Below are 12,463 nucleotides of genomic sequence, written 5' to 3'. Positions count from 1 at the left end.
AGGAGGAGAAAAAGCTGAGAAGGATTGAGCTGTGTAGTGGGTTCGTGTGGGTGAAGAGGTGAAGTCAAGGATTTAAAGAGAAGGCAAATCGGTGCGTAGCACTTTAGTGAAATGGTGCGTAGTGGAAGTTAACGGAATTAACTAACTGAAGCAGTGGAACGGGGCATTTGATCCTTAAGTGAAGCGGTGCGTTTTGCTTAGAAGGGAAGAAATGCAATGGAGGCTTTACGACATCATTTTATGTTTCTTTTTCATCTGTTTGCATAAATACCGAAGTGAACTCTAATTCATTTGTTCAGTTGCTTAAAGTCCATTCTTGGAAGTATATGGAGATTTAAGGTTCCTCAAAAACCTTATTTCAAGAATCAATAAAGTGGATTCTTGGTTTTTTTTCTTTCGTTTCTTGATTTCATTCTCGCTCTTGTTCTTTCCTTGCGTGTGGAATTTTGGGTCTTGTATTGGTATCTCAACAAATACCTTACAATTGGTACCAGAGAGGCCAATCCTCGCATGGCTGGAAGGTACGCGTGGAGCTTTGAATTTGCAGTTGAATGGGTCACAAAAGCAACAGGAAGCTGTTTAACGAAAGTTGGTTGACCATCATCATGCAATTCACAATATTGCAAACATGTTAGAACAACTTTCTAATATGCTCAAGTCTTTGGTTGAAAGTAGACAAGTTGTACCTCCTGTTGATGTTATTCATGGTAGTGGTAGTGGGTTTCCTAAAGAAATATCAGTTTTGCCTTGAGGGGTGGCTTGATTTTCCACACCTTTTTTTTTTTTTTGACAAGTAAGAGGTAAATTTTATTGAAACGAATGAAATAGGCATAGCCTATATGCACAGGAGGTATACAAAAGAACACCTAAATACATTCTAGAATCACTAAATTAAGAATAAGAAGTCATGAACATTGTTTCCATTAAGCACAATGGCTGAAAACCAAAGCAATAACGTGTGTACAAAAAAATTCTGAAGCTCCATCATTGTGCGCTCCCTATCTTCAAAGCACCGCGCATTCCTTTCCACACTTTGATGGAAATGATCATGCGGGTTGGTTTTTTAAAGCCACCCAATTTTTTTATTTTCATCAAACTCCCTTGAATCAAAGGCTTTTAATGTCAACATATCATATGAAGGGTCAGGCCTTGGTTTGGTACCAAGATGCCTTAGATGGTGGAGTCTTTAATGAGTGGGATACATTCATCAATTCTTTGCAAATCAGATTTGGCCCCACAGCCTATGATGACCCTATGGAGGCCTTGACACACCTCAAATAAACCACTTATGTGACCAGCTATAAGGCTCAACCTGAGGCTTTGTCTAACAAGCTTATGGGCTTGTCAAAGATGCATAAATTGACTTGTTTCTTGAGTGGGTTGAGGGATGAGATTCAGTTGCCAGTCCGAATGTTCAATCCCATTAATCTCAATGCAGCCTTTGGATTAGCAAAAATCCAAGAGGAGTATGTGTTGGCTACCAAGAAGTCAGTAAGGAGTGGGGGAAATACTTATGATAGAATGCAATCTGATTCAGTATCAAAAGTGAACAGATTTCAGAAACCAATCCCTCCAGTCAAGAAAGTTTTTTCTACACAAATGGATGAGAATAGGAGGAAAGGGTTGTACTACCATTGCGATGAAAAGTAGAATCCAGCACATGTGTGTAAAAAACCTAAGGTGCATGTGCTGAATGGGGAGGAAAACTTGTCTGAGTACAGGAGGGTATTGAGGATGAGAATGCAGTGGGAGAGAAGGTTGGGAGTGAAGAGGAAAGTATGGAAATATCCATTCATGCATTGTCTGGATGCATTAACAACAACTCTATGAAGCTGCTGGGTAGAATTGAAGAGTCTTCAGTGGAGATTCTAGTGGACTCTAGAAGTATCCATAACTTCCTAAATCCATTAGTAGTCAAGGCAGCTAAGTTGAGAGTGGAAAAGAGAGCTAGCATGCAAGTTAAAGTTGCCAATGGTGATACTATTTTGAGTCAAGCAAGATGTGAGGAGACTCTTAACATCCAAGGATCTAAATTCAGAATTCATTTCCACGTATTGAGATTGGGAGGATGTGATGTCATGCTGGGAGTTTAGTGGTTGAGGACTTTGGGACCCATTAATTGGGATTTCTCCACTATGGCTATGAGTTTCAGGTTGGGGTAGTCAGATGTGATTATGCAAAGGTTGAAGAATGTAGAATTGAATGTTAAAAATGGGGAAGGGTGCTTGAAATCTTCCCTAGTGAATCAACATGGATGGTTCCTGCAGTTAGTGGTACATGATTCTCATCAGACATTACACAGTGGGATTGATGAAGTTACTGCAGTTGTTGAGGAGTTTGCTGACATTTTTGCTAAGCCAGTGGGATTACCTCCTAAAACGAGTTTTGATCATCAAATTCCTTTGAAGGAGAACATTGGGCCAATCTCAGTCAGGTCCTATCGGTATCCACACTACCAAAAGACAGAAATAGAGAATATAGTGAAGGATTTGTTGAAATCAGGTGTGTTGAGGCCTAGCCAAAGCCCTTTTTCTTCAACTGTCTTATTGGTTAAAAAGGTTGATGGTTGATGGAGAATGTGTGGATTACCATGCCTTGAATCAAGAAACCATCAAAGACAAATTTCTCATACCTGGCATTGATGAGTTACTTGATGAGTTGTTTGGTGCCAAGTTTTTTTCAAAAGCTGGATCTTCAATTAGGTTATCACCAGATTCGAGTGAGGGAATGAGACATTGAGAAAACAGTGTTCAGAACTCATGAGGGCCATTATGAGTTCTTAGTAATGCCTTTTGGCCTTACTAATACCCCTGCAACTTTTCAAGGGCTGATGAATGACATATTCAAGCCCTTCTTGAGAAGGTTTGTCTTGGTGTTCTTTGATGACACCCTTATTTACAGCAGCACATTACATGATTATTTGAAATACTTGAGGGTGGTCCTGGAGGTGCTGAGGCAGAATACTTTGTATGCAAAGAGGTCTAAATGCAAGTTTGGATTGGAGGAGATCGATTGCTTGGGCCATGTAATCTCTGCCAAGGATGTGAGTGTTGATCCTTCAAAAATAACAGCTATGCTTGAATGGCCACTTCCTGGATCTTTGAAGGCGCTGAGAGGCTTCCTTGGTCTCACTAGGTACTATGGGAAGTTTATAAGGAGTTATGGCACCATAGCAGCACCATTGACTGATTTGTTAAAGAAGAATGCTTTTGTTTGGAGTGACACTACTACTCAGGCTTTTATCAAGTTAAAGAAGGCAGTTACTGAACCTCCTGTCTCGAGGTTACCTAATTTTTCCAAGGTCTTTACCATAGAGTGTGATGCTTCTGGTATAGGCTTGTGGGTTGTCCTTATGCAAGAAGGCCAGCCAATTGCCTTCTACAGCACGACCTTGAAGGATAAGGCTCTCTTGTTGTCCACATATGAGAAAGAGCTTTTAGCTCTTGTGTCTGCTGTGAGCAAGTGGAGACCCTGGCCAAGCCTTCAAGATTAAAATAGATCAGCAAGCCTTGAAGTATCTCTTGGAGCAAAGGGTTCGAATAGAATTTCAACAAAAGTGGCTATCCAAGTTAATGGGCTATGACTTCACCATTGACTACAAAAAGGGCAAAGAAAATTTAGTGGCATATGGACTCTCGAGGAAGGCTGAGGAGGAGTCTGCTAACCTAGTCTTAATTACTTTTCCTACCCCAATATGGATTGAAGAACTGAAGAGTAGTTATCAGTTGTCTCCTACTGTCAGTGAAACTGTTTCTAAGCTTCAACAAGGCTTGGAAGGTCCTAAGCATTACAACATCCAGCAAGGCCTGTTGTTGAGGAAAGGCAAACTGATACTCGTTCCTAATTCTTCTTTTCAAGCCAAGATCCTACAACATATTCACAACAGCCCATAGGCTGGGCATGTGGGGTACAAGAAAACACTGCAAAGGGCCAAGATGGATTTCTTTTGGGAAGGCATGAGAAGTGACATTAGAAGGCTTGTTAAAGAATGTGTGACCTGTCAAACCAGCAAGCATGAAAACTTGTATCCAGCAGGGCTTTTACAACCTATACCAATTCCTCACTCTCCATGGTTGGATGTCTCCATGGATTTTGTGAAAGGGTTGACTTCATCTAATGGTTTTTCTATGATATTTTCTGTTATTGACAGACTAACCAAGTTTACTCATTTTTTTCCTTTGTCTCATTCCTTCACAGCGAGCAGTGTGTTAAGTATTTTTCTCAAGACTTTTCAAGTTACATGGGATGCCCAAGACAATTGTTTCAAACAAGGACCCTATTTTCACAAGCTCTTTCTGGAGGGAATTGTTTAAGTTACATGGTACCTCTGTTCATTTCAGTTTTGCCTATCACCCATAGTCAGATGGGCAAACTGAAGTTTCGAACAAGCGTGTGGAAGGTTATTTGAGGTGTTACACTAGTGATAAACCGAAGGAGTGGAGTTCTTGGATAACCATGGCTAAGTGGTGTTACAACACCACTTGCCATACATCTATTGGCATGTCTCCCTTTGGAGCTATTTATGGGTCCATGCCTCCTAAGCTGCTTTCATATGTACCTAGAAAAACTGCTAACGCAGTTGTGGATCATCAATTGAAGTCTAGAGAGGAGTTGTTGTCCTTGTTAAAGGAGAACCTACAGAGGGCTCGGGAAAGGATGAAGTTATTTGCTGATAAGAAGAGAACTAAAAGGGTTTTTGAGGTGGGGATCGGGTTTTCTTAAGGTTTCAGCCTTATAGGCAAAAAATAGTTGCTATGCGACATTGTTTGAAGCTGTCACCAAGATTTTATGGTCCATTCCAGGTGATTGAAAGGATTGGATCAATGGCCTATAACCTGAATTTGCCAACATCTTCAAGAGTACATCCTGTTTTCCATGTCTCGTGCCTAAAGAAAAAGTTGGGTCAAGGTGTTTCTCCACTACCAGTGTTACCACCAATGGATACACAAGGAAGACTTTAACCTAAGCCTAAGGCAATACTGGAGAGAAGATTGAAGAAGGTGGGAAACCAAGCTGCAACAGAAGTACTAGTTAAGTTGGACACCACTTGAGGATAGTTCTTGGGAGCTATTATGGAAGCTACAGAACCTTTACCCACACTTTGTGGGCAAGGCCCTTTGAAAAGGGGAGGTGTCAGGGCCTTTTGGACAAGGTTCTTAAAGGGGTGGAGATTGTAAGGAGTAAAGAGGAGAAGACGTTGAGAAGGATTGAGGCTGTGTAGTGGGTTCGTGTGGGTGAAGAGGTGAAGTCGAGGATTTAAAGAGAAGGCAAAACGGTGCGTAGCACTTTAGTGAAACTGTGCGTAGTGGAAGTTAACGGAATTAACTAGCTGGAGTAGTGGAACGGGGTGGTTGATCCTTAAGTGAAGCGGTGAGTTTTGCTTAGAAAGGAAGAAATGCAATGGAGGCTTTACGGCGTCGTTTTATGTTTCTTTTTCATCTGCTTGTATAAATACCGAAGTGAACTCTGATTCATTTGTTTAGTTGCTTAAAGTCCATTCTTGGAAGTATATGGAGGTTTAAGGCTCATCGAAAACCTTATTTCAAGAATCAATAAAGTGGATTCTTGGTTTCTTTTCTTTCGTTTCTTGATTTCATTCTCATTCTTGTTCTTTCCCTGCATGTGGAATTTTGGGTCTTGTGTTGGTATATCAACAGATACTTTACATGAAGTGAAATAAAATGTAATGGACCCTTCTACTACACTACAGATTGACTATTTCTAGGTAGTCACCCTCCAAGAACAAGATCAAGAATTAGAGAGAGAGAGAGAGAAAAAAGTGCACTGAATTCTAGAGTTGGCCTCCATTCCAACTCGTGAATGCTTTTATACTGTGTAATCAAGATGTAAACCAAAAACAACTACGTATCAGAATCCATATTACAATTCCAACTTATTAAGCCAAAATGACGACACTCTACCTCTTAACCAAACGATGCCGTTCTACTTATACACAACTCACCCACATAAAACCGCACTAATAAAACGACAAATTATCAAATTTCACTAACTAAACCGCCATCCATGAACTCAACTTCATAAGCTTTGCAACTCTTCCTCACACACAGCCTCCCCTTTTCTCTCTGCAACTCTTCTTCACACAGCCCCCCCTTCTGTCATCAACCTCCACCACAGCCCAAAAACACTTCTTTAACATACCCTCCCCCTTTTAAGAACCTTGCCCACAAGGTGAGAAAACCTGTCACAAAGCTGCCAATAAGACTCCCAAGTAGCATCTTCCACTCCAACTTCTTTCCACTGAGTCAAGACCTCCACCACAACCCTATTATTAATCTTTCTACTTCTGCGTTGTAAAATGTAATCAGGTTCTGGTACTAATTCCCCTTGTAAATTGACTGGTGGCAATGTTGACGAAGGAGAAATATGTTGGCCCACTTTCTTCAAACAAGAGACATAAAAAACTGGATGGATGGAAGAATGTTGAGGCAATTCAAGCTTGTAAGCCACCTGACCAATCTTCTTTATGATCTGCCCATAGAACTTAGGAGACAATTTCACGTTTCTCCTAGTTGCCAAGGACTGCTGTCTGTATGGCTACAAACTGAGAAATACCCAATCACCAACCTCGAACTCCCTCTAAGTTCTACTCTTATCAGCCTGATACTTCATTCTCTCCTGAGCAGCACCCAAATTAAGCTTCAATGTAGACAATATCTCCTCCCTAGTCCTCAGCACCTCATCTACTGCTTGATTAGCAATTAAACCAGGAACATAAGATTGGAGTTTAGTTGAAGATCTACCATAAACCACTTCATAGGGAGTGAGTTTTGTAGAGGTATGAAAGATGGTGTTATACCACCACTCAGCTAGGGTTAACCAATCAAACCATAACCTTGGCTTGTCTCCTGTAAAACTTCTTAGAAAATGCTCCAACCATTTGTTAACTGCCTCGGTTTGACCATCACTTTGAGAATGGTATGCAAATGAATAAGAGAGAGTTACTCCTTGTAGCCTGAATAACTCTTTCCAAAATGAACTAGTGAAAGTGGTCCCTCTATCAAAAACTATATTCTAAGGCATACCATGCAACTTAAAGACGTTATCAAAAAATACTGATGCCACTTTTCCTGCTATGAAGGGGTGTTTTAAGGGCATAAAATATGAATACTTAGACAGTCTATCCACAACAACCACAACAACCATAACAACAGAGTACACTTTTGAAACTGACAGGCCTTCCACAAAGTCCATGGACAAATCTGTCCAAATATTTTGAGGCACAGATAATGGTTGTAGTAAACCAGCAGGATGTATGTTTTCTACCTTATTCCTCTGACATACTTCACATTCTTTAATGTAATTCTTCTCTTCACGCTTCAAGCCAGGCCAATACAATAAAAATCATGTCTAGCCCTCTGCAGTGACTTGTGAAAGCCAAAATGTCCAACAGATGGGCTAGCATGTAAGAAATTCAACACTTTGAGCTTCAACTCATGACAGTTTGGTATATAAATCATCCCTTTCTTAAACAGCAATCCATGCTTAAGAGAAAAGGAAGAAGTGGAAGGAGATCCTTCCTTCAACAGTGACAATTGTTCCTGAGCCAACACACCTGCTACATAAGTTTGCTTTAATTCTTCTAACCAAACTAGGGTGGGATATGAAATAGCAGACAATGAAGCTGAATCTTCTGGAGAGTCCCTTCTAGACAAGGCATTTGCTACCTTGCTCTCAATCCCCTTTTTATATTCAATGGAAAATTCATAGCCCAACAGATTTGAAATCCATTTTTGTTGTGCTGTTATGCCCACCTTTTGCTCCAACAAGTACTTTAGATTAAGGTGGTCAGTTGTAATGACAAATGCAAACCCCAACAAATAAGGCCTCCACTTTTTTTATAGCCAACACCAAAGCTAATAATTCTTTCTCGTAGGTAGAAAGCAGCAAATTCTTACCCTTGAGAGCTTGGCTAAGAAAAGCCAATGGTTTCTGATTTTGCATCAATATAGCTCCTATACCCACTCCACAAGCATCACATTCAATCACAAACTTTTGAGTAAAATCTAGTAATGCTAAAACTGGAGGACTAATAAAAACCTTCTTCAACTGTTGAAATGCTACAGTGGTTGCCTCTGACCATTGAAAAGCATCCTTCTTTAGTAAAGCAGTAAGTGGAGCAACTATTTGGCCAAAGTCATGAATGAACTTTCTATAATATCTTGTCAATCCCAAAAAACCCCTCAAAGCCTTAAGAGTTTTTGGAATTGGCCAGTTTACCATAGAATCTAACTTCCTTGGGCCAACCCTCACACCATCTTTAGAAATCAAATGACCCAAATACTCTATCTCTTGGCATGCAAAGTGGCACTTGGACTTTTTGGCAAACAACTGATTCTGCTGTAAGATCTCCAAAACAGTTGACAAATGTAACCAATGAGACTTGAGATCTTTGTTGTAAACCAAAATATCATCAAAGAACACGATTACAAATTGCCTCAAGAATGGTTTAAAAAATCATTCATGAGAGCTTGAAATGTTGAGGGAGCATTAGTGAGTCCAGATGGCATAACAAGGAACTCATAATGTCCCTCATGTGTTCTAAATGTTGTTTTGTGCACATCCTCAGCCCTCATTCTAATTTGATGATATCCAGATCTCAAATCTAATTTAGAGAAGACAGTAGAGCTAAATAGCTCATCTAGCAACTCATCAACAACTGGTATAGGATACTTATCTTTAATTGTGACTTCATTAAGTACTCGATAGTCCAAACACATTCTTCAAGTACCATCTGACTTCCTTACTAGCATAACAGGAGAAGAGAATGGCGACTAACTTGGCCTTACGACACCAGACTTGAACAATTTAGCAACAATCTTTTCAATCTCTGTCTTCTGATAATAAGGATATCTATATGGTCTTAAACTCACAGGTAGTGCCTCATTCTTCAACATAATCTGATGGTCTCAAGACCTATGAGGAGGAAGGCCTTTAGGCTAATAAAAAACGCCACTAAACTTCTGCAACAACTCAATGACTTCACCACAAGTAGGAGGTTGATCATGAGTGTTCTCCACTGTCATCAACTATAACCATAACCCTTTAGATCCCACCTTAGAAATGGTAGAGATTTCCTTATCATCAATCAACTCAATGATAGAAGATGTGATACCCTTAAGACATACAACTTTGCCTTCATAACAAAACTCCATCTCAAGTTCAGAAAAATTCCACAATACAGATCCCGGTGACAAGAGCCACTGAATTTGCATCACAACATCACAGGCACCCAATGTAAGTGTAAAACAATCATGAGCAACAAACTTAGTGCCTTGCATTTGTACTGCCACTAAAGTAGCTCTGCCCATACTATTCAAAACTTCCTCATTAACAACCCTCACTTGAATGGGCTGATCTTTCTGCACAACCAACTCACATCTAGTAACAACTGAAGTATCCACAAAATTGTGGGTACTACCAGTATCAATTAAACTCACCACCCTTTTTTATTAATTTGGCCAACAACCCTCATTGTCTTAGGACTTGGGAGTGCCCAAAATAGCCTGCAAAGAGATAGGAGCAACATCCCCATACTCTTTAGATTCTCCATTTAATTCAACGTTATCTTGATCGTACCCCCCCCACAAGTTCATTAATAGGGACATCCATACCTTCTAACAAATAAACCCTTGGTTTAACACACTTGTGGCCTTGATGCCACTTGTCATCACAGAAGTAACACAGGCCCTTTTTTCTTCTTTCCTGCATTTGAGCCTCAAACACCTTCTGATAAGGTAACTTAGCAATAGGCAATGTTTTGGGCGTACCCAATATCGAACCTCCGAAAGTCTGACTACTAAAATCCATAGAATTACCCCTCCAGAACCTCAAGTAGTCAAAACATATTATTCTTGGATCTTTGCGAAACCAAAGGCATCATTTAGAGTAGTGGGATTCATTATCCTCACTAGCAACCTTACTTCGTCTTTCAAACCACTCAAAAACCAATTCAATTTATTTCTCTCAGAGATGCCTTTGATTCTATTAGAAAGTAATTCAAATTCTGCTTTATAGGAAGTAACAAAACTAACCTACTTCAAACGGGTCAATGCCTCCATTGGATCATCATATGCTGATGAACCAAAACATACTTGCACAGCCTATGTAAAGTCCTCCCAAGAATGAAAAGTATCAGCTTCACTCGCATCCTAGAACCAAATTAAAGCTTCCTCATCCATATGAAATGATGCCAAAAATATCCTCTAGCTGGGAGGCACCTGATGATACAAGAAATACTGATTAGCTCTGTAAATCCATGCCGAAAGATTTTTTCTCACAAATCTTGGAAAGTCTAGTTCAATTCCCTTAGCAAATGATCTGTCACCCATATCACGACCGTGTCCTTCACCAACCCCTTCATGAAAATCACCATTTCTACCTTTTTGACTTTCTTGATGATTTCTCACATTCTGTCCATTACCTTCAGACCCATTACAAGAAATTCTTGAAATATGTTGCAAGAGTTCCGAGAACCTCTAATCTTGATTTTCTTTTCCAGTTTAGTAGCTTCTTGTTGCAAAAGCAGAATTGTAATAGTTTCTTCAATACGCTTTTGCTGCCTTTCTTGTTGCTGCCAAACGTGATTCACTGAATTCACGATCTGTGCATAAGACCGAGTACCTTCCGCCATTGTTACTGACTACTGATACCTACTGTAATGGACCCTTCTGCTACACTACAGATTGACTGCTTCGAAGTAGTCACCCTCCAAGAACAAGATCAAGAATGAGAGAGAGAGAGAGAGTTAGAGAGAGAGAAGTGCATTGAATTCTAGAGTTGGCCTTCATTCCAACTTGTGGATGCTTTTATACTGTGTAATCAAGATGTAAACCAAAACCGACTGCGTATCAGAATCCATATTACAATTCCAACTTATTAAGCCAAAGGAAAATTCTGTAAACTATACTATCATTTCACTTTCATCTCACTAAGTATGATGTGGCACATTTATCACCGTGAATGTGTCACATACCACTTCGTATGATCAAAATAGGATGAGAGTGTAGTGTATAGAATTACTCTAAGCCAAAACGACGACACTACCTCTTAACCAGGTGATGCTGTTCTACTTATACACCACTCACCCACATAAAACTGCACTAATAAAACGACAACGTATCAGATTTCACAAAATAATTAAACCGCCATCCATGAACTCGACTTCATAAGCTCTGCAACTCTTCTTCACACAGCCTCCCCTTCTGTCATCAACCTCCACCACAGCCCAGACACACTTCTTTCAGCCCATAACATAAAACTCTGACAAAACTGAGAAGAACGAAGGTGAAATCGAAAAATGGACGTACCGCTGCTTTGGGGACCCATGATGGAGACGACGGCGTAGGAGAGGCCGCAGTCGGTGAGCTTCACCTTGTTCATGAAATTGTGAAGCCCTTCCGCATTGAACTGGCCTTTGGCGTCGATAAGTTGGGTTGCACAGCAGTCTTCCTCCATCGAGAAATCGAGGTTTCAAAGAATGACGCCGAATTGGGAATAATCAATCAGAAAGACAGAGAAGTCGAGTTTTCCTGGGAGTTCAAGCTTGCTTGGGATTCCTAAGGAGAAGACACTAGAAAGAAGCAGAACACGTCCCACAAGCTAACTATAGAGCGAGAGTCACTTTTTTTTCGTACGGTGCTGCCTTGAGTATCAAGTTTCTCCAGCCAATTAGATGTTGCCACCTGAATGACAAAGAATAACCGGTACTTGAAGGGAGAAATTTTCGTAACTTGCTTTCCATGCAAGTTAATAATATTGCTGGAGCAATGTTGGTGATAAATATTAAATATATAAATTTTGTGAATATTTTTTTTATAAAAATAGATTTTATGAATAAATAATAAGTTTTTATAGGAGGTTTATTTTTTTTATTAAAGTTTATGTGAGATTTATCTATTTGAGAGGTATACAAATCATTTATCATATTATTCAAATTTGGCGCATTATTTAAAAAAAAAAAAGTTGATAAATTTAGGATTTATATAAAAAAAAATTATCATTTTCATTGTAGGTTTTTTCTTTTTAAATAAAAGTGCAACACTCTATAGCTATATTCTAATATTATCTTTTTTGTAATAGTTTCCAAAATATTAGAAAAATGAAATGTAGCATAGTTTTTGCATTAAAATGACCAAATTATGTTTTGTAATTTGTTAAAAATATAAATATTAAACTTTTTAACTTGGCTCTTTATGGCTTAGGCTGCTAGGCACATTAGTAGAGAGTATTGTTTTAATTTATGAAATTAACCCAATATCTTGTGAAAGTTAGAAGATTTAAAACATTGAATAAGAATTTGAATGATATATTGACTTTCATTTATGTTAGGTTTGGATAGAAAGTTGAGATAATATGAGTTTAGATAAAAGTTGAAAGTTGCATAAAATTATTAACGTCATGTTTCATATGCCTTTAGGTCGGGTTCCAGCAATTTGGGTCTTGA

The 12,463-nt window shown here is 39.3% G+C and overlaps 1 protein-coding gene across 1 annotated transcript in view; it reads right to left on the bottom strand.

Moving 5' to 3' along the window:
• LOC109004730 (protein ROOT HAIR DEFECTIVE 3 homolog 2-like) overlaps positions 1-11,630 on the bottom strand; it is a 37,562-nt gene extending 25,932 nt beyond the window's left edge. The window contains exon 1 of the mRNA XM_018983372.2: positions 11,328-11,630. Coding sequence (XP_018838917.1) covers positions 11,328-11,475 — 148 coding nt within the window. The 5' untranslated portion in view covers positions 11,476-11,630. The remainder of the gene's footprint in view (positions 1-11,327) is intronic.
• Between the last annotated feature and the right edge of the window lie 833 nt (positions 11,631-12,463).

Source organism: Juglans regia, chromosome 4 (genome assembly GCF_001411555.2).
Source record: "Juglans regia cultivar Chandler chromosome 4, Walnut 2.0, whole genome shotgun sequence".
In the NCBI taxonomy this organism is placed as follows: domain Eukaryota; kingdom Viridiplantae; phylum Streptophyta; class Magnoliopsida; order Fagales; family Juglandaceae; genus Juglans; species Juglans regia.
This window is presented reverse-complemented; position numbering and strand designations above follow the sequence as displayed.